General features: G+C 41.8%; 1 protein-coding gene across 2 annotated transcripts; it reads left to right on the top strand.

Moving 5' to 3' along the window:
- Window positions 1–54: 54 nt before the first annotated feature.
- ssh1a (slingshot protein phosphatase 1a) lies at window positions 55–22,538 on the top strand. 2 transcript variants are annotated; one of them, XM_075467989.1, is made up of 16 exons: window positions 55–87; window positions 920–1,079; window positions 3,580–3,617; window positions 10,789–10,889; window positions 13,349–13,413; window positions 13,983–14,104; window positions 14,462–14,530; window positions 14,717–14,782; window positions 15,066–15,260; window positions 15,418–15,511; window positions 16,065–16,193; window positions 16,417–16,463; window positions 16,579–16,725; window positions 18,720–18,920; window positions 19,037–19,730; window positions 19,823–22,538. In XM_075467989.1, the coding sequence occupies exons 2-16, from the start codon at window positions 999–1,001 to the stop codon at window positions 20,936–20,938; spliced, it is 3,165 nt and encodes a 1,054-aa protein (XP_075324104.1). In that variant the 5' UTR covers window positions 55–87; window positions 920–998; the 3' UTR covers window positions 20,939–22,538. The 2 variants fall into 2 exon arrangements, with proteins under 2 accessions (XP_075324104.1, XP_075324105.1); XM_075467990.1 differs by lacking the exons at window positions 55–87; window positions 920–1,079; window positions 3,580–3,617 and adding an exon at window positions 8,350–8,894.
- The last annotated feature ends 785 nt before the right edge of the window (window positions 22,539–23,323 follow it).

Genomic DNA, 23,323 nt, shown 5'->3' with positions numbered 1-23,323 from the left:
TCTACAGCCAATCAGTGCGGACGACGCGTTGACGTCAACTCGTTAAAACCAAAAGCAGAACAGTCGAGTGTGGAATACCTCCGACTTGTGAGTATAAGTCCTTTCTCTGATATTAACATTTCATCTCACTTGTCAAACGCATTATCACTAGCAGATGCATCGAAGTAAAATCCCAAACTGGCACAACAAAACCAATTAACCTTATCTAATGAGAGATAAATGCCTGAAATTGGCAAAAATGTGCTACAATTACACCACCCAGCACAGTTTAGCTACTTTGGTGATAGTAATATGATTAGCATTGTGGCAGGACACGCCTGTCTACCCAGAATTTGGAATAAGGGGTGTAGGGCTTGTTCTTCCTATTCTGACCACATTCCTTGAATGCAGCGAAAGCAGATTAGCATTCCCAATGGCTTGTCTCTATCAGGTTTGTTTTTCAGCTGTGAAAATGAATGTGATCAGAATAAAGAGTCAATCAATTTGAAATGTGTTAAAGGTTTGCAGCACAGTCTTCTTTTGTGATTTTTTAACATGCACCTGCGTGCAATGCACTGTGGCCTCCAAACAAATAACATATAATGATGGGTTATTAAAATCTTTGTGCAATAGCACATTTCTATTAAGCATTGTATACATTGTTAAGCTTTCATATAAACTCATATAACATGACCTTTCCATTGAATTTAAGCCTTCTGCACCAGACAAGAGCTTTTTATTTTATTTTAAACAGAGAGATATACTGTTTATATATAGATATATATCTATATATATCTATATAGATATATATATAGTGTTATTACTGTATAACTACGTTAAAGACAGTGACAGGATGGAAGGGCCCATGAGGACAGCACTTCCTGCACTGAGAGCCCAGCCTGCAGGATAATAACACGGTCCCTCTCCCTCCAATCATCAGTTGTATGCATCGTTAGCTCAGCAGCTAGCTGCAGCTCTCCAGGCCACAGCGGCCGGTGCATCATCCTCAGCTTCCAGCCATGGCGTTGGTCACTCTGCAGCGGTCCCCGACACCGAGCGCTGCATCCACCGCCAGCACAACAACTACGACCGCGGGGGAGGTCAGTCTGGCCCGGGGTGCAGTAAAGTGATGCTCCAGTGTGGAGGTCTTCTGGGCAGCACTGAGGATGAGGGGGATGTTGCTAGAGAAAGGCCCGCTGATTAGAGCTAAATTAGCGCCGCTAGTTAACGTGTTCTGCTAGGCTGTTAGCTAGTGGTAGCTCTCAAAAGCTTTCGTTACATTTACCTAAAGTTGGCCACAACATATACAAATATGTTTAACATATTAACATGCCGGTATGTTACATTGTAAAAATCCAGCAAGTGTTCCTTTTTGGGTGCACATTTATATAGCGTACGCTAGCTTACTCTGATATGTGCCATATGAATTATGTAAGCTACAGCTAACGTTAAATTGCTCTGTTTATCACATTGAAAGTCAGTGTTTTATGTATATAACCTCTGTTTAGTACAACAATAACCCGGCGCTGTTAACAGTGTATAGACCTGTAATATTGACAATAATTTCCTGTTCTCCTCTGGTATTATGGTGTTTTGCTCTGGCATCTGGAATTAGCAGTAAGACCTCATTTTCAGGCAACAAATTAGAAACACTCAGTCATCTATACACATGATATCTATGGGTTGGTTTCCATGAAATTAGTGGTAACTTCCTCTAAGAAAGATATTGGCTTTCTAGACTAGCAATCAGCTAGATGTGAAGAAAAAAAGGTTTAGAACTTGCTTATAGCTCTCTAAAGCAGTGGAGCGTTACAGTTACAGTTTATTGCTTTCTGGATACCAACAATAAGGAAATGTTAATGATTGTACCACAACTCTGTCATTCAAACCATAAGTTCCCTTTACAATTTTCAAGCACAGATAATAGTAGCCAGATGGGGGCACTACCTACCAGCTGTAAACAGATGAGCTCACCTTGTTCTGCATACCAAAATCAGACAAATCAGGGTTGACATCTGTATTTATTTACAACTACAAGCGTCTGAGCTTCCAGCACTGTTTTTGTTGGAATCGAGTTTGGCTGAAATACTCCTAATTCTGACTGCACCGGTGAACAAGCCTTTTTAAACAGCCTTTTAAAGCCATAGCGTAGTTACTCGTTGCAAATAGATCCCCCTTTGGGAAGGAATTGTTTTTGTTTTGTCCCTGCACCTCATTGTTTTCTGAAGGGTTTGTGTCAAGGTGTGACAGAAAAAAGCTGGCAGAAATCTGCTGCAGCTATGATGTCATCTACTGGTGGAGGGTGGGAGGGGTGGAGGAGTAGTGCTGTAGTGGAGGAAAAGAGCTGGGGTAAACAGGCATGCAGATGCTGGCATGAGGGCATGAGGCAGTCAGTGTGGGGAAATTATTTCCCCCCCAAGACCGATTAATGGGGTCATACCTTGTCGTGCATCGTTCCACAATTACCTGTGCATTAACTTTTGTCCACTGGTCCACGAAATGGCCACTCTGGTCCTCTTATTTTCATGCTGAGTTATCGGCAGCACTGGAGCACCGGTAGCTCCCCGAGGCGTCTCGTTAAAGTACGTTTCCATAATTTGTTTAAGTAACTAATTAAAACTATATTTGCAATTATTTGGGGTATATTTGTCTATGTCTTTGTGCACCCGTTTAAAGAAACGGTTAACAGACGTCATATTTCCACATATTTCGACTGTCTAACTGATGGTGTCTGCATCCTTTTTATGGCGTCACCTTCCTTTGTGGACATGGCATCCCTGCCAGATTTTTGTTCACAAATCCCAAAAGACAACGGACATTTTTTGTCATTATTTCTCTAATAAAATCTTTATAACAGTTATTAGATTGATTGTATGCTCATACTACAACAGTGGTATCAAATGAATGGATAAAGACAATCAAATCGTTAATTGAGGTTGTTTGTTTGACAGTTAATCGTTAGCTACGACTTCATTCTCGTGTTGGCTTTGCCCCCAAACTTGTAATTATGTGGTTATTATTTATTATAATTTTTTAAATCCTTTTGTGATTTTGATTATTGTTAAGTTATCAAACAAAAATATGTTGAATTTTTAAGTTAGACCAAGATTTAGATTTCGGAAAAAAAAAAAATGGTCAAAGTGAGAGTTTTTAGCAAAATCCTCGAAGCTTGTCTGTGTGGTCCGGTTTCTGTGAAATGGTAACTAACAAACTTCTGTCTGCTTCCACCACGCTGGAGTTCGCACGTAGGTCAACATGTGAGGTTTAGTGTTGCTGTTGTGGTATAGTTACACGTTCTTGTCATAGTTACAGATGACAGGAGTGGCAGCTAGAGCCCTGTTGGTCTTAAAAAGTTGGGCAACGTTAACATTTTTCATCTCAGTTTTTATTAAAGTTAAACTTTGAAGGTATTTTGTTATCTGTTTACTGTTGAACGTGAAGATAAAGCATGTTATATCACCTGCACTTTGTGTTACCTTGTCATGTTAATTTATCAGAGTTGATCACTGGTAAAACTTACGAGGGCTGTAGTTTCTCTCTACCTTGTGTTTATTAGTGATTCAGTGTGGTATTTATTTTGACATCTTATCTGCTTTACAGGATTTTGGGAGTGAAGATGAACGGCGCATAAATCAGAGGTAAGTTTTCCTAAATCTTAGTTTTGCCCTTCTGTTGTGTGGCACACAGCAAAGCTGGTTGCACTATTTACGCAGGTGTTGTTGACCGATTACATCTGCCCTTGAGTCATGTAGTGAAATCTGGAGTGGCGGCAGACGAGCTGGCATCAACAAATGAGAGCAGGTGTCATTAAACACCTGTCTGTCTGTCGTGTTGGCTCAGTCATCAGTTTCTGATAGCCAACTATATAAAAGCATGGGATTTATAGCCATCTCTGAAATGATGTGTTGACCAGCGTGTCTGTTTATTTATCAGCATTTGGATTGATGAACATGTTCTCGCGCTGTGCATCATCAGATGAGTCACTTTGCTTTTCCACAGCGTTTCTATGAGTGTTGACAGAAAGCTGGTTATGATTTTGACACTTGGTTGTTTAGTTTTATGCTGAGCTGTTTTTGTTTTTTTTGTTTTTTTTTATGCCACGTGTTAAGTATTGACTTGTGATAACACGTAGAAAGACAGATATAACAAAGCATTATTAACCTTCTGCACAATGTAAGATCTGCCTACACTGCCATCATTTCCCTTGCGGATGTGCATGAAGTTCAAATGTTCGTATACTGTACGTATACAAAGACAAGTGAAATAAGTAAGAATTTGGATATTTCTCCCAAGTATGTACTGTAAATGGGAACAGCTTATATGTCTCTAGTCAGTGCACAGCAGCCTGTAACGGTGCAATATGTGCAATTTCTTGGATGATATTTTCTTTAAGAATTGATTGAGATGAACGATATTATTATAGTTTTAGCACATTTGTAAGCTACCGATGAAATGACAACATGATAGCATTATAATGGCAAACAAGTCCCAAAAAAATCTTTGGTGCAAATCAAGTTTGCAACCTTTTATATGCAATGAGATGAGTGGAAAACGAGCGGTTGAAACCATGGCTGAGGGTTTCCACCTTGGAACTGCGGTGCAGTGATGTTTGTTTATTTCATAATTATGTAGGCTAGATCTTTGAAAGAGACCCACTAAACCAAACCCTCGGCTTAAAGGGTGAAATCAAGGTTTATTTAACGTAGAATTTAGCAACATTATTAGCTGTGTGCACATAGTTCAGTGGAAAGCTTGCGTTAACTGTGGGCATTTTATTAGCTTCAGCTCAGCATGAGAGTCTCTACTGGGCTTTTGCTCCTCTCTGTCTGGTCTGTCATGTTTATTTGTGTGTGTCTTCGTGTCTGTTTCTATTGGCTGACCCTTCCTTTGTGTGTCCTCTTATCTGCTACACAAACAACCGCGTTATCGCTTTCTGCACGGTGCAGGGAAGCAGAATTTGACAATCAGCGCTTTCTACATATATATGTCCAAATTTGTAAAATTAGATGGGTGAGAAAGATTTAGAATTTTTTAGAACATGCAAAAGTCTTAATTTGGAAGCTGTTTCTTTTAAATTAGAATACCCTAAGTAAATAAAACATAACTAAAACTTAAACACAAGATAAAATGGTGCTCATTTACGTACCTTTTCTCCATTTGGGAAAGGGATGTAGTCACTTATATGTTCACATCAATGGGCTCCGCTTTCCTGTTCAGCTCAAACCTAAAATGTTCCCACATCACAGCTTGGAGTGAGTCCAATTAGAATTGATCTTCCAAACCTTCAGACTGAGATTTTGTGAAAATTATGCAATTTTATCCTCGTTAATACTTTACCTTCACTTCACTTGCTTTGATGCAGCTGTGTTTGTGAGGAAGATCTGCCAGAGTCGTGCCCGCAGCGAATCGCCGACATTTAGAGAGTAGACGAAAAGGCAGAGGCAGCGCAGTCAGGGATGGCGACAAAACGTGTCTTAGCCCATATTTTTTCCTGCTCATTCAACTTGCTTGAAAGATAAGAAAAAAATGCCGTGTAGCTAATTTATTGGTCCTGAAAACCTGCTGTTTGTTCAGGTTTGCTGCAATAATGATGCCTTTTTTCTTCAGCAAATGACACACAATTGAACACATCTCCAAATATTGTGGCGTATCATACCAGAAGGTCACATATTACGACAGGCCCAGAGAATGTTCTTTTTTTTTTCGGCCTGGAGTTGTTTCAGTCTGTCTTTCAACAGTGCGACGAGACCAGAACTACGTGTTTTGAGCAATGTAAATTTAGGATTAAACCACTTAGCTCATGTAACCTGTGTTTTATGTAATTCTGAAAATATTCACAGCCCGACTATGCAAGGTTTAGTTTTATCTTTTGAGTGACAAATTAGTGCTTTACAAAGTATGTCGGAGCGATACAGCTGCACAGATTTACTGTACAAATAAACTTTGCAGCAGAACAAATGAGCTGTTACAGTTTGATATGATGTAACCGAGTCTTATGGATATTGAAGGCGTGTATACCTTAAATGGAGCCAAATTGAATTTGATTTGTCAACCAAATGCTGTGCAAAAGGGAGAGAGAAATACATTTTCAGTTCAGATAAGCTCTTAACAATAACTTGTGTAACAGCGCATATCAGCTCAGAACTGACCTGTCAAGATGATACGATGATGATAGCGCAGGCGTTTATATGCCACTCATTTTGACAGAGGCCTCTGTTCTCTTGTGAATGTGGGTTGCTTCTATGGGTTTATTTTCTCAGTGAGGTTTGTGATTTTCCACATGATTACTTCTTTACTTTTAACTTTACTTGAGTGGATATGTCAACTAGAGGAATCTTTCAAGGAGCAGAACGTTGTTTCTGACCGTTCGATAAATAAATGCGTCAGTCTTTTTTCAGTTACGCAATAGCCTGTGTAATGTCCCCAAGCAATGTATGTGTGCGGGAGTGATCTATTCACGATACCCGTCCTGACTTGCTCCTAAATGTGTTCCATTTTTCGAGAGGTATGTACGCCACGTAATGCAATTAAACTGGCAATGAATTCATGTGTATATTATAGGCGTATCAAAATGTCTTTTATTTGACAGACATATTTATCAGGATGTACTGCTCTTTTACACCAGTTGTGTAGTTACGCCTGTTGATGGACAACTGTACATCTGCCAAGTGGGAGTACTTGCGCTCGCTGTTCCTGGCGGAGTTCGATAAGGTTGAAATGCCCAGGGGGGGGCCAACAAAAACATGTTACAGGTGTCTGTTGCACTGAACCAAGGAATGATTTCACTTAACCACCACCTACGCTGAAGAGTTGGGCAAGGCACATGATTGGGCAAGAATGCACCTTAATGTGTGAGTTTGGATGTTGTGCCTGGTGTGAGTGAGGAATAGATATTAAACATGGAGGGTAAGATTCTGAACTTCACTAATAGCCTGAAGTAAACTCAGGAGCTTGTGCTTTATATGTGTAGTCTATTGAAACTTAAAGCTTCACTTTTAACACTGGCCGTGATAAAACGCCTTGATACATTCATTGCTGGCTTTGAGTTTAAAATAAGCAGACAGACGCATCACATCTCGGTCCCTTCATGTCTGTACTGATACCTGAGGAGATCTGATCCTCCCTGCTGTGCCCCTCCCCCTCCTTACTCCCTTCAGTTGTGTCAGTGAGAAAAATGCCGGCATTAAGCAACAGACAGCCCCAAGATTAGGCTTTTTTTTTCCTCAACGTGCTGCCTTGTGCACAACTCTCAGAGACCATGACGAAACCCGTATGGCTACAGCCTCCACGTATTCTCTAACTCAGTCCAGCTCTCTCTCATACCGGTTCACCTGGGGACTCGGTGCAGTGGCTTAGAGGACATCTGGTCCTGTTCTGCTCATCCACATCCATCTGGATACTTATGGAGCAACACACTATAACTCCATGATATGCCGTCATCCCTACCTGCTGCTTCTAAAGCTTGACCTCAAATCCAGGGGAAGGTGCTCTATCAATGTCTCTTCGCTCTTTCTGCACCAGACACACCAGACAGCTCTCCAGGACGTCCATGTGGACAGTTTGATGTGTCTGTTGCATGAACCCATTTCAGTTTGCCCAATACTCTGCCAGTGACCAGGTGTAACAGACATCATCTTTTTGGAAAGAAAAGTTGGAGGGCTATCTTATTATCTGCTTCACAGTGCTATTATTATCAGTGTTTCTCAGCAAATCAATCCTCCCAGATTGAATACCATGTTCTTTCATAGTATATGTTTTGGGGGTTTCAAAGTATAGTAAGCAGGAGAGTGAGAAAAATGTCAAAGTCGGCTTCCAATTTGCAGTTTCAGTTTTTCTCGAGGACTTTATTTGCTTTATTATTTATCTAATTTCAGATGTATGGGTCATAAAAGAAATGTCCTCCTAAACCTATGTAATACCTCATAATCTCACACAGTGTGTTTAGTGGCAGCACATTTGAGTGAGTGGCAGCGAGCACTGGCCACTTGAAGGAGAGAGACAAGATTATCCTTCCCTTATAAGCCTTAGTATAATGAGATTTGGGAGCTTTGGGACAATGCCAGTTCTTCTCATTGCCTGTTCCACCTATGCTTAGTCCATGTGTTGAGATCCGTGAAGGCACCACCGTGTAGTTTGTTGACCCTTTGTGGTGTGCTCCTGCAGGCGTCCCATTTGGAGGTTTTCAGCCAAAATTCTTCGGCTCTGCTTTGTTGTCCTCCAAGTGGATTTGCTCCAGAGACAAAAAGAAAGGGTTCTTTTTTCTTGAATTTTTGAGAGTTGGTTTCAGCAACAGAAAAGCCTGGGAATGGATATGTTTATCTCTCGGTTAAGGGGAAACCCGTTCCTCATTTTCTGATGATTCTGCCTCGGTGGATAAAGAAAATAGAGATGAGAGTTCATGCTGAGGGAGGCAAAATTTTTCTCTTGAATTATAGCTGGATCTCTTGCTCACTGGCTTGGATGTTTAGCCATCATTTACAGCAACAGATTGTGAAAGACAAGTGGGACGTTGTGGGTGCCTGAGGCAGCGGGTGGAGGCTGCAGTGTGTCCCTGCAGGCAGGAGGTTGACTCGCAAACAGAGACGCTCAGATGAGGGAGGAGGAAGAGGCGGCCAGAGGGAGTGGCGTCTGAACAGACGGCACTTTTCCACTGAGCAGCACAGATGAGTGCAGTCTGTCTGTCAGTCTGTCACTCAAAAACTGTGGGGCAACACTCGAAGCTGTCATTCCTCTTTTTGTTCCTTCGTTGTTTCTGGACGTGGATGGGGAGGAATTAGCTCGTGCTGGACAGGCCTGAGTTTTATTCCGGTCAACAGGATGCATCTGGTTGTAGAACCCATTCAGGAGGCCATGATGAAGATGATACCGTATTTTGTGGAGAATGCTGTGTTGACCCAGAGTGAGATAAACCGCATGTAAGTGGAGTTTTCTTTAATTTAATTTTTAATTTTTTTAATTTTTTTACCAGCTTGGAACAAAGTGAGATCAAACTCTTGTCTAAGGTTTGGACTCTTTGATTTAATTCATTACCAGCCATAATTCTGTGACTTTTCAGCCAAGTGATTTAACTTCTTGTGTTTTTCTGCAAATGAGGTATAACTACAATATTGCTAAACAATTTAGGTTTCTGGCAAAAGTGTTTCTGTTGTAGTCTATGTTTACTTTGATACCAGATGTAATTTTAGCCCTAACATTTGTGGAAAGGCTGATAGTAGGGTGCCTCAGGGCAGGAGACGGTATAGATGGAGCCGTTGAGTTGCGATGTCTGCAGTTGGACAGCTCTTGATTTACTCATGAGTACAAGTTTCACACGTCTCCACATTTCACATTGAATTATTGTTCTTTTTTTCTCGAAGTTAATCGATTAACACGGTTCAAGACCAATGGAAGGACAGAGGAAATAAAAGTTGATTAAGAATTAGTATCATGGATTTGTATCGTCGTCACCTGGCGGAGTCTTTAATAGTGACGGGACCGTAGCCCCCGTTTTACTCTGGGTAGTTCCACTTTGGCCTCATTATCTATCATTCCCTGACAGTGGGCCTTCCTGGCAGCCTTGTAAATCTCAAACTGAGAACAAAGTATGACAAAAATCTTTCAAAGTGACACAAAAGCTCTTTTTAAGAGGTTTCCACCCCCGTGCCTCGTCACTGAACAATTTTCTTTTCTTCAGCAGCTGGGGGGCAGTCGGAATATATTGTGAGATGTTTTTAGATTAACTCGGTTGTTCCAACAATATGTTCTGTTTAGGAACTTACACCTTGCTTTTATGTATGCAGGGTTTGAAAAGTCGGATCAGGAAAAAGTTTGTTTCGGGGGAAGTTGGATGATGGTTTCATTCAAATGAAAAGCATTCATTAAAACCATCGGCATTCAATCAGTGTTTTTTCCCTCACATATCAGCGTTTCTCTTTATTTGAATTTCTATTTTATACGTTATTGTAATTCACTTTGATTAGGCTTCTTTAAGCTGATATTAGCCAGTAATACCTCACTACCTCAGCACACTGATGTCATGAAAGCTGTAGCTATAGAGACAGGTGTGTCGGCAGTACCTGGCAGGATTTTGTTTTGATTCCGTCACTCATCGGTTCTGTACTTTCCTCATCATGACCTGGTTTGCCAGGCTGCACACGCAGAGTACATGGTGCATCTGTTCCACCCTGCTGCCAGGTAAATGTACGAATGTGTGTGCTTTGTTATTCAGCGACATGGAATGATTGAATTTAGCCTGGAGGAAACACCTCACTTGTTTTTATTGCAGTTCCTCTCTTGTCTCATCTGTTGACAGTTCCAAAGCCTAACCTGGAAAAGTCAGGATTTTTACAGGCAGATGTCAGGTGGTAATTGCTGCTTTTAGGTCATTGTGAAAGTTAAGCACAACAAAGAACTGCAGTTCGGTCAGTTACTTAGGTCTGTGTTGCATTATAGCTCGCCAGCAAAGACCTGACAAGTCAAATCTGAGTGCTGCCCATGCAGCAGAAAGAAGACAGATCAGCATTCGGGATCAAAGCTTGATTCATGGCGGCCGCAGACCCGATGTCTGCCTCTGTAACGTGGCAGCTTGGCTTCTCCTCTCAGCTGTTGAGTTAATTCGCCAGCAGCAGACAGCCATGATTTATGCTTATCTCGTTGGCTCCCTCTAACTGAACTAACCGTCTTGTTGAAACCCAAATTTTTGTTTTGTCTTGTGCCTCACTGTTTGGTCCATTTTCCTACTAAACAAATTGGAGGGATTGTGCTGAGCCGTTCTGATGTGCAGTGTCCATGTCTGAAGATCTATAACTCTTTTCTCTCGTTTGTTTGCAGCTTGAGTGAGAGCTTCTTCATGGTGAAGGGTGCTGCTCTCTTCTTGCAGCAGGGAAGCAGTCACCAGGACCAGAAAGCACATCCTCATCACAAACATGCAGGTGAGGAACACTAGTCATGACACCAAATTGACCACAACTTCACCTTAGCTCTCATCACTGCCTGTATCACACTTGTTTTTTTTTTTTTTTGTTTTTTTTTTTGCCTTTTTAAGATGAGTTCAGGTGCTGCATTCCTTAATACTGCAGCAGATGTTTATAGCTGAGGTGAGGAGGATGGAGGCGTCGTCGATAAGCATGTTCCAGACCTTAGGAAGATTAGGATTTAAATCCAGCGTATGGTAGCACTGCGAACAAAACTTCTGTTGACGATTAAAGCGGGGCCTTACTATTCAGGCCGTATGACCGTTCTGAGTGTTCTCTAGTTGTGTAAATCAATTATACAAGACCAAGGCAATACTAATTGTAGGTTGTTGGTAATAAGACATAAGTCATGTGTTTATTCTGGAGAAAGTAGCATTTGTTGTTTATTCTTCCACAACAGCGACATTTGCTTTTGCTTACTGTGGCCAGTTTTGTAACATCGCAAGTTCGACCCAACTGTCCCGGGTCATTAATCAAAGGCCATTTTAAAAATGTCACTATTGAATGCCACAGTAGCTGCTTTAAAGGCTGACCTGACAGTCCTGTGGCATGATGGGAATTCACCATCAGCCAGCAACCAACCCGCTGCCAAGTCATTTGGCAAGTTCATCTCATTGGCCACTTTGTCAGGTACGTCGCATATTTGCAGGACCTACTTTCTCCTTAGAAACATTGGCCTGGGGAAATAGCCGTGTCATTTGTGGCATTTAGGAGAGAAGAGAGACTGTGAGGCTGTTCTATAGAAGGCGCTTAATAAAGGCATTCTTGTTCTAAAAGCTGGTGCTCTGCCTTCAGTGACTTAAAGTCCATCATTAGCCGGTTGTGTGAAAAAAAAAAAAGATGCACAAGAGAAGCTGTATTTATCTGGGCTGGCCATACCTGCAGCATGACATGTCTGACTTTTCATTTTATAAATGGGAACTCTCACTGTATGGATGTATGTAAAGTCAGTCTTCTTTTCAAATAAAAGTTTGCATTCAGGGAAATAAGTGAATACCCACTGTGGCATAGATGGAACTTAACTCTGAGCTGGAAGTCAGTTGTGGTGATCAAGACTATTAGATGAACTTATTTGAACTGCTAAATAAAATTCAATATCAATATAAATACATGATACAGTACATTTATATGATCCATATTGATCTGGACTACTAAATGCAAAGTGACATTTAAGTGGTTTTATCAACATTTTTTTAGCAGCCACAGACTGTGGAGATTTATGGTTTTCATTCACCAAGCCAACGTGTTCAAATGATAACTGTGAGGAGCTTTAAGATACAATTCACAACACATACCCACTTTAATCGCATATGACAGTTTCGGTGCAATGCTTGAAATTGGTTCCAAACATTTTCGAGGAGAGTCAAAGTGAACTGCTGGGTGAAATTTAACTGCTGGAGTGTCTCATACTGCAGAAAATGTGTTTGAAGTTGGCAGGGAATAATTCATATGTAACTTTGGTTAAACACAGTGGATGCAACACCTTCATCAACCTCATGCTGAAGCTATTTATTCATAACCTTGTTTGTTTTTTGACAACTAACACATGCGGGGTGCCAAGGACATTTTTGATTAACATTAAACCTCACTGGCTCATTCACAAGCCATTAAAATGTAAAGTTTTGCTAAATTATGTCAGAACAGTTCTTATCAGGTTTAATTAATGTGCATATTTTGGAAGCATCTGTCCACGCTCAGCTGAAGCGACGTTTAAATACTTTTTTGAATACTTGTTACTTATTTTGACTGGTGAGTGGCTGAAAGTCACACTTTTCGAGATATAATGGCTTGTGTCTGTGAAAGTTTGAGGTATTTGTCTGATAAAATTCAACCTTTTTTTAATTGTGAAACTGTTGAGATTAAAAAAAGAAAAGAAAAAACTCTCGAGTTAGACACTTTCTCTTTCATACAAGTAGGATCTTACAATTTGTCTGTTTGCCCTGTTGTGACATATGTCAAAATAACACACTCACTGTTAACTGCTACTTTGCTGTTGGTCCGTCTCCACACCCTGTTCTATTATCCAGCTCTGACATGTCTTGGCAGAGCGAGTAAAATGAACAAAGACAAGTTCTTGAACTGTGGTTTTGCGGCCAATGAGTTTACTCATGCAATGACAGAAAGCTATTGTCAGTTCTTCTCTCTTAAGTCAGTTAATAAGACTTGACAGCTGATAAAATACACTGGACATGTTAGGATTTATTGTTTGAAGGAGAGGCCTTTTGGAGGGGGGGGGGGGTGTTATTGGTGTTTAACACTAGGGAGCAGTGTAACGTCATCTATCTTTAAGAAGGAAAAAAAAAAACCTACAGCAGTGCTTTTAATCACGTTATCGTGTCTCCCTCAAACAATAAATCCTTACTAATATTCTCATTGAGTGCTGTCAAAGTGAAACAATCCACCATCTTCCTCAACAGGTGACTTACCTCAACACCTGCAGGTGATGATAAACATTCTGCGCTCCGAGGACAGAATCAAACTGGTAAGAGACGACATAAGTACGTGTGTGAATCGAGACAAAAATATGAACGCACATAGCAGCCAGTGACGAAGAGCCGGGCTGAGCAAACCCTTCAGAATGCATTTTATTGTCCACTTAGGATGCTTATTTTCTCACTGTAATTATTAGCTCATGAGAGGTTTGAACGCACTCAGGAGAGCATTACGAAATGTTTCCATGGTACGTGTGTACATGCGTCTGTGTGAAGCAGAGCTATTTTGTTTTTTATCCACCATCCATGTGGTCTCACACTTCCTAAGGATATCCAGTTAAACTATTACACAAAGCCTGTCGTCCGGTTTCCTTCTCGTGTCCAGCTGTGACTCCTTTTTTTTTTTTTTTCCTTTTTATCACTTTGGATGCTTCTCCATACCAGTCGCTGTTTTTAACAATCAAAGCTTTGCACTTGCGTGTTTGTTTTTGTTTTGTCACTCTCTCTCTCTCGGTTTGACATCACAGTATCGATATTTACTTCATTGGCTTCTGCAGCTCGAAGGTACTACAACTAAAGCAGGAACTACTTTGATGTAAACTCTCTGCAACCCATGCAGGCGGTGCGGCTGGAGAGCGCTTGGTCGGATCGTGTGCGCTACATGGTGGTGGTGTACACAAGCGGGCGACAGGACACAGAGGAGAACATGCTGTTGGGAATCGACTTTACCAGCAAAGACTGGTAAAAGGAAGCTTGTTTTGTTAGGTTTCATCATTTTAAAGGCTATGGGCCATTTGTTGGTATTTGTCTTGGCGCTGCTTGTGAACGCTGTAAATGGAACTTCTTTAAACAAGAAGTGTAAATATTTGCTCCAACAGATGAGAAGTTCATTAAGTTATTAAGGAGTGGCAGCATTTTTAATGCATGGAAATAGGATGCATTTGAAAATAGTATTGCTTTTATGATGTAGTCAGTCTAATTAATACTTTTTAACCTCTAAAATAGCATAGATACTTATATTAAAGTTTCTTTTTCACATAATTTCTTTCTACCTCTGTCTGTTTGCCTGCTATTAATGTTTTTACTCTCCTCTGCCAGCAAAAGCTGTTCAATCGGTATGGTGCTACCTCTGTGGAGCGACACAAAGATCCATCTGGATGGAGACGGGTGAGCTCTCGATCTCTCTTTTTTTTTTTTTTTTTCAGCTGTAAAGGACAGGGAGCACAGCAGTAGCACTATTTGTCTGATTTTTACCAAACAATGCATCAACTCCTCCAACACTTTGAATTATTCATACATTCCTGCGTTGTGCACCAGCTCAGGGTCTGACCGTATGTTTTGTCTGATCTCCAGGGGATTTACTGTGAACACGGCAGGTCGAACTCATGTCTTCAAACCCGTGTCAGTGCAGGCTATGTGGTGAGCAGTCATCAACCTCTGGAGTCACAGTGGCCGTCTACAGTAGTTTAGTTTGATTGCAGTCTCCTGATAGACACACACTGCTGCAGCGATGCAGGTTGAGGCAGTTGCTGATTCATTGTGCCATCTGCTGGCATGAGGGCAAATATGCACACACTTGTATGAAGCCAGTCAATACTACATTTATTTGATTCTTTTACTCGTGTAGCTTAGGAAATCAGACGTACACGAGCCCCCTACATCTCTCATCTTTATTTTTATTTTTTTATCAACAACAATCTAGGTCGGCCTTGCAGGTTATGCACAAGGCTTGTGAGGTGTCACGCAGGTTTAATTACTTCCCCGGAGGCATGGCTCTCACCTGGACGGGCTACTACGAGAGCTGCATTGCCTCAGAGCAGAGCTGCATCAACGAGTGGAACGCAATGAAGGACCTGGAGACCACACGACCAGATTCGCCCACCATGTTTGTCGACAAGTAAGCAAACACCGTCGACACCAGAAGCAGTTGCTTGTGCGAGGACGGAAGCTACTCGCGCTCACTGCGTAGCTGTTGTTGAAGTAGCTTCACATTTCATATGGGACCGATTAACCGTGTGGCTGATTCCATTTTATTGAAACTGGATCTTTGCTAGGCCTTCAGAAAGAGAAAGGACAGGGTGCCTTATTAAAGCCAAACTCAGAAGCATCATGACGTGCCAGGACCTTGAGAATGTCACCTGCAAACAGGTAAAAGCCCAATCCCACGAAATTGGTAATAAACTGCTGCATTTGGTTTGTGTCTTGTGGTTTAATTTCCATTGGCTGCACTCGCACTTTGTTCTCTAAAGCATGACACGTGTATCAGTTCATACAGTGTGTAGCTAGAAAAAATATGGATGGATAAAGATTTTTTTTTTTTTGTAAAAAGTCACACATTCTAATATTTTTTTAATATTTCTCGAGGTACATTTTGGATTGACTTGCTTAACCTAAACATATTTAGTTCAGGTTCATTAACAAACCTCCACAATGCATAGCAGAATATTTACACCTCAAAATGTGCTTTTATCACACATTTCACCACAGCACTGCATTTCTTATCCAGTTATATCAGGATGTATTTCTGTCAGGATGATTTTCTTCAGCAGACTTACAGTCTGAACTGAAAGTTTTCTTGGCCTCTCAGACCTCGCAGATTGTCTTCACTGTTTGTTTTTTGTTTTTTTTGTTTTTTTAAAGAAAGAAAGAAGGAATTCAAAGAGAAATCAGGCAATTCCATGTAATTATTTTTATCTTTTAGATCCGCACAGAGTTGGAGCAGCACATGAACTGCAACCTGAAGGAGTACAAAGAGTTTATTGACAATGAGATGCTGCTAATCCTTGGCCAGATGGACAAAGCGACCCTCATCTTTGACCATGTGTACCTGGTGAGAAAACTCAAGCTGTCTCTTACATTCACAGAAAAAAACATCTGCTGTACTCGTTGCTGTGAATAACTAAGATAATTTACTCATTTTACTTTCATTCCCAAAGGGGGACTGGTGTTTAAGTAATCTCCTCAGTGAAATAATCGTTTTGGAGGAAGAACAGTCTTCCAAAGATTTGAGAATGCCCTCAGTCTAAAGATTATTTTCTCTCATTTGTTTTTAGGGATCTGAGTGGAATGCATCTAATTTGGAGGAGCTGCAAGAGACGGGGTGATTTACTTTAGATTATGGAGGAGCTAAGATAACCACACGCAACACATATTTTCATTATGATATGAGCAAGAAAGAATGTTGTGCATGAGTTAACGTTATCTTTCCTCCCCAGAGTGGGCTACATCCTCAACGTTACCAGGGAGATAGACAACTTCTTTCCAGGGACGTTCAGTTACCACAACATACGAGTCTACGACGAAGAGGCCACCGACCTGCTCGCTCACTGGAACGACACGTACAACTTTATTGTGAAAGCAAAGTGAGTCCTCAGTGGAAATGGAAAACTTTGCGTTTATCAGTTAACTACAAACGCGTCTTATCTCTGTCGGACTGTCCAATGAAATGTTGAGATCTAATTTCCCACATTTCGTCTGTGTTTTGAGGCCCTGGTTTTGACAAAGTTTAAATGAAAGTTTTCATCCAAATCAAAACTAAGTGACAGGAATTAAAGTTTCCACAACTTGTTCCGAAAGTTTGTCGACAAAATGGAAAAAATGACCAGCAGAAGTCAGCAAAGAAATACACCGCCACATGCGTATGACTCGATATGGAAATTTAGAAATATACTAAATCTAATAATCTGGTTGAGTTAAAATATATTATAAGGTGAAGATTCACTGAAGGTAAGAAACCACTTCATCTTTGAAGTATACAACTTGATTTCCCAAAACACTGGGACGCTCTGTAAGTGCAGAATGGAGCATTCGTATGTGTCTAATATGTAAACCCTTTGTTTTAGTAGAAAATTGTACAGAGACAGCATCTCAGATGTTAAAACCGAGAAATGCTTCGTCTTTGACAGATATATGCTGGAACGGGGGCTCATTTCCCACCGTGCTGTTTCACTTCTTTCAATAACAGTTTTGAAATTGAAAAGTTTTTCCCATTCTTGCTTGATTTTGGATTTCAGTGGTTTGACAGTCCTTCTATTGTCGTATTTGTCGTTTCATAATTCACCAAATGTTTTCAATTAGTCTGAGCTGCAGGCAGGCCGGTGTAGCGCGCAGACTCCTTCACTACAGAGCCAAGCTGATGCGATATGTGCTGAATTTGGTTTTGCATTGTTTTGTTGAAAGAAGCAAAACCTACTCTGAAAAATAGGTCGCATATGTGGCAATCCATGCTGTTCCAGCACCTGTATCTAGCGCTTGACATTTATTGACATGGCACCGAAGGAAGAAACTGAGATCACCGATGGTGGTGTTCAGAAGTGTTTCTGAGCCCGTGAAGAGACTTCCACTCGTGAAGCACGCCTGTCATTGATACAGCACCACCTCATATTGCATAGTTCAGAGCAATGGTGTCTTATCCCTTGTGCATTTTTTGTCCAGACTCTGAATCTGCAGATTATCACAAACTGTAGACGCTGAGCATTCCTTTCCAGTTTTATTTCTAGAAGCATTATTTCCCACAGTATTTCACAGCATGGTCAATCCCGCCCCATTTTCATGTCTGTCTTTCATTGCCCTTTCACAAAGCTTTTGTAACATGCTACAAATCCAACGTCGGCAAAGAAACATTTGACATTTGTGGCCGAAATGTGACAGTTTCTGCCACAAATGTTAAAACAAATGGTCATTTCTGCTGACACTCCTGCTGTGGTTGTATTTTCTGATTGTCCTGGAACCATCGGTGTAGATTTTGTATCACTAAACATCGCCGATTGCGAACAAACCCAGGGATCCACCAGTATAAGGGCTGTGAAGAGGGCTGTGCATTTCGCATTATAATTTTACTGAATTCCCAAGTAGCAGAAAGTGAGTAACAGATAAAGGAAGAGTCTGTTTGAGATCATGACAGAGAGTCTGTTAGCAGTGAGCATGAACGAATAAGAGTCTGTCTTGATCAAGAGAGTGAAATGGTAAGAGTGAGAGCAGCATAGGGAAGATGGTGAATAAAAATAACGAACAAATCTCAACAGCTGATAGTTTCATTATGGTCCAAAAAGCTGATAAATGACCACACAGAATATTGTCTTCAGCCTCCTTATTTTCCTTTTTATTTATGTAATTATTTACATAAGTTTATATATTAGCTAGTTGTGGAACATTAAATACAAATTAAATAGTATGGGAAGCTTTTTTTTTCAATACATTATCACCTTCATTTGTTTCATCTTACTGGTTCTGAGATGTAGTGGACACCCATACACTAACGTGCAAGAGGGACAGTGACCGTCGTGTTTACTAATTGAAACTGGCTGTATGTACAATATATGTTTTACACAGATCTGCATATGATTCTTACCCACAGAAAGAATCACTCCAAGTGTCTCGTTCATTGTAAGATGGGCGTCAGTCGGTCCGCCTCCACTGTCATTGCTTATGCCATGAAGGAGTACGGCTGGTCGCTGGAGAAAGCTTACAACTTTGTCAAGCAGAAGAGGAACATCACACGACCCAACCCGAGTTTCATGAGGCAGCTGGCGGAGTATGAGGGCATTTTAGACGCCAGGTAAAGTCCTCTCATTTGACAGCTGTGCGTGTGCAGAGATAGAGTCAAGTTAACTTGTTTGTTTGTTGTATTTACTCCTGCCCTCCTTCTGCATGCTGTATTTCTCTATTTTCCAGCAAACAGCGTCACAACAAGCTGTGGCATCCAGACACAGACTGTGAGATGGCAGAGGGGCAGCAGGGTTTGTCTCAGTGTTGCGGAGGAGAGGAAGGAGGACACCTGACTCCAGAGCCAGGGATGTCTCCCTGCTGTGAGGAGGCGCTATCTGATAAAGGTGCAGCATGCTCCTCCCCACGTAGGACTGTTGCGCTGGAGATCGACCCGGCCTACAACAACTACTATTTCCGCCGCCTCTCTGACTCGGCGCTAGACAGCGAACCATCAACACCAGTGCGTGGCCCCCCTCTTCTTGGCATGGAAAAGGTCTTTATAGAAATTGAGGATGTTGAGCGAGATGCTCTGCTGGATGATGAGGCCTTCGTTGGCCGCGAGAGCTTACCACTTCCCCATTTTGGGCCTAAAGCGGAGGGGACTGCTGCCCAGACGTGCAGCCGTGGACCCGAGCCACTCGAGGAGCTGCGTCTGAGACTGGAGTTCAGCACAGTGGAGGAAGAGGATGAGGAGGAGGTACAGAAGGAGGAAGCAGAGATGGAGGTACTAATGCAGCCAGATGATGGAGGGGGTAGTGGAGGAGGCAATGGGGAAACACAAGAAGGCGAGGCAGAGGGGGATACGGAGGGGATTGGAATGGATCTGGCAACGCTCAATGAAAACAACAACAACAATTTGAGCATTCTTCAAAACTACAATGTAAGTGAGCAATATGATAGATCCATTCTTTGAAATGAAAATGCTGTTATCAGCTGTATGAATAATTTGGTTTTTGGCATGTCTTTATTTAGGAAAATGCATCCTCCATCCTTCTTCCAAGTGATGCTCCTATTCTGTCTCGGTGGGATCAAACAAAGTCCCATCAGAAAGAAGATTCTTCTGCCTCAACTCCTAAGTTTTGCCTTAACTCCAGTCCTCCCTCCAAAGTCCCAAGTGCTTCATTCTCACAGTCCCATACCTCCTCTGAAGGCCTCACCTCTTCAGTGGGACTGCTGGGCCCCCACGGCCCTCTGTGTGACTGTGCCAACTGTGCTGCCTCTCTACCCACTGCTCCACTTGACAGAGAGGAGCAGTCAGGAGAACCGCAGCAGTCAGTGAAGCTTGATGAGAATGATGAACACTTAGAGGTAAAGACTGAGCTTGATGACATTCATTCAGAAGCTCCAGCAGATGCCCTCCCTGAGCTGATGAGATTAGATTTGGAGGAAGGGAAGCCTGTAGTGGATTGTTGCCTTGGTCAACAGCAGGAGACCCTTTTGCAGCTGCAACAATCTGGGCTCGTCCGCCGTCGTGCAGAGAGACTAGAAAAACTTTCAGGTTTGTCTCAGGAGAGCCTGCACTCTCTAAAGCCTTTGCACACATGCCAAAGGTCCAAGAAAAGTTTGTCTCACAGTGAGGAGGAGGAGTTCTCCAACTTTACAGGTGACTTCACTAAATCTTCAACACCATGCCAAGTGCGGTTAGAGCCACTGGTGGTGCCACTGACCAATGAAGCCTTGTTGGGGGTGGCGGGATCTGGGCTGCTCACACCCACCTCCCCACCTCACGGCTCCACCTTAACGCGCAGCTCCAGCAGCGACAGTCTGCGAAGCGTAAGGGGGAAACCTGGCCTCGTACGCCAGAGGGCGCAGGAGATAGAGACCCGCATGCGGCTGGCTGGTCTGACCGTGCCCTCACGGCTGAAGCGGTCCAACTCGCTGGCCAAGTTGGGCAGCCTCAACTTCTCCTCCGAGGACCTGTGCTCAGCCTGTTCCTCGGATGCTGGGACACTGCTGCTCCTCTCACTGTCCCCAGAGCCAGACGCAGGGCTGGAGTGGGACCCCTCCACCATCTCTGCTGGGTCCCGACCCCACAAAGACCTGCACACTCCGGAGAGAGCGCTTCCATCATGTGAGCCCAGAAGCTGACAAATCAAGTGGAGCTTAGATATATATATATATATTTATATATATATATATATATATATATATATATATATATATACACACATACACATATATATATGTGTATGTATATGTTGTTTTCAGAAGAGACTATGAATGGAGAGAGCAGCACAGATCCTGGAAAGTCCAAGTAAACAATTAAAAAAAAACAAAAAAAAACATGCCAACTGTTATATAAGAAGAGGACATTCTCTTATGCCACATTGTTTCTCAAACTACTGTTCACAGTGATGAAAGTCATATTGCTGTATCTGACAAATGTGTTAAGCCATCAGTTCACCTCTTAACTTTATTTGAATCATGGACAAACAAGTGCCTTACCCAAGAGACCAGAGGCACAAAGCTGTGTGAGAAACTGCAGGATCAGATGGTACAAGGCACTCTATAACCTTTAACCTAGTTTCCATTGGCACTTACATTACCTTTACCTGTCAGGTAAAAGAAAAGTGGTAGCCAGCATTGATGAACTTGAATCCCTCAGAGAGTTTGAGAGAAACTTAAGTTGTAGAGTTTGTTTAACACAGGTCGTGTTTTAGGTTTGTAAGATTAAAAAGTTACCTCATGTTGCGTTCAAGGAGCTCTTGCCTAGACAAACAGTAGGCCAGAGTTGAATTCACTTCCTTTAGTGATGTTGAGTTGGAGCGAGAAAATCAGTTTTTAACGCAGAAGTGTATTTTAATGCATTAACTACACCCAAGTCCATGAGTGAGTGAATGGGATGAAAGAGAAGGTTGTAACCTTTGCCAGAGGCACTGTTTTCAACAAACACAGCAGAAGCAGTTCTGAGTTTGTTGTTTCCTTTGCACTGCTTTTTTTTTTCATTGAGCGAAGACTGGTACACAGCGAGCTATCTTCCAAAATAACATTGGAATAATGTTATTAACCTCATCTTTCCTTACATAGTACAATAGTCTTGAGAGAGCAGAGTGACGAGAAGTCCCGCTGCATGGCTCCATATCATAATAGAAACGCTTAGTGTGGGAGTCAGAACTTAGGAAGTCTGTGAGGGCTTTTCCCAAGCTCAACTTAGCTGTCCATTTCTGACATATAAACCTAGAAGATACAGCATCAAGAAAAACATTATATCTAAGCATTTTTTTTGCTTAAATTCTTTTTTTTTAAGTGCTGCCAACATTTTAAACTCATTTGTGCTTTTTGCAACGTGGAACACCAAAGTTATTTTTGGCTGTCTTAACAAATTGGAAACACCATTGAAGCTGTACAAAATATGTGAATCATGATGTCAATCGCGTACATATTTAAATGCTGTCACCTCTTTTTGCACCTTTGGGAGTAATGAAAGAGACTCGGAGGAGTCGCCAGGCTCATAGCTGTTAAGCCTTTACGCTCATATCATCGATGAGTTTGAAGCTTTTGTCACTTGTGACAACGATCACAGTAGGTTACTTCACAGTTTTGTAACCATTTTCTTTTTATATTTAAGTATGCAGTAATTTTTGTACTGTACATTGCTGTAGTTTTAATGCATATTGCACTTTTTATGTTGGTGAAGACGATAATACTGTATGTGTCGATGATGAAAATAAACATTTCTTTTACAGAAGCTGCCATGCGTCCTGTTTGTTTTTGATGACTGGTGCTCAAATTGTAAAGAACAAAAGGAGTGCATTTATCAAATTTATTCATTCATTTGATAAATGCGGTTGATTTGAGCAGCTGCAAAATGAGATTAGACGGCAGAAAACAGCCGGACCCAGATGTCTGGGCCCAACTCAAATGTATGTGCACTGACTGGACCGTCATGCAGTGTGAACCCTGAGATTACATCATCGTGCCCTCATCTGTATGCTTTGGCAGCAGAAGCATTTTCTAACAGCCAGCTTATATAACATTTGGCTTCTCGGAACCGTTTGCATGACATCAGTGAGCTACTTAAGTTATATACTTTAGTTCATTCTTGCCTTTATTCCCGTGTGTCCGCACAGAACGGGATGTGGAGGGGAAGTGAAGTGGCAGAGATGTTATCAAATGTCATATGGGTGTGAACACCTGTATGAAATATCTCAGCTGCAGTGTTTACATTTATATCAAACCTGAGACTGGTCATGCCGGATGATGAATGGACAACAAATGTGTCTCGCTGCTGTAAACTTGTCAACACTTCAGTGGCAGAAGGACTTTACTCTTCATTAGCGTGCCAAGAAACCTCTGGGCTCTGCTTTGAATGGACAATAATCTTGAATCAGAGATGAGTTTGTTTCGATGGGACTGAAAGTGACCTGTAACACCTTGCTAACACAAAAACACTGGCTGGCAAGAACACTAGCAAGCCTGTCTGTTAACACAGTAGCCCTCATTCTGTAGGCGCTGGGTGCGGGCCAGCCCCTC

The sequence above is a fragment of the Odontesthes bonariensis genome, chromosome 6 (assembly GCF_027942865.1).
Source record: "Odontesthes bonariensis isolate fOdoBon6 chromosome 6, fOdoBon6.hap1, whole genome shotgun sequence".
Lineage (NCBI taxonomy): Eukaryota > Metazoa > Chordata > Actinopteri > Atheriniformes > Atherinopsidae > Odontesthes > Odontesthes bonariensis.
Note: the sequence above shows the minus strand (reverse complement) of the source record. Positions and strands in the feature narration are given on the sequence as shown.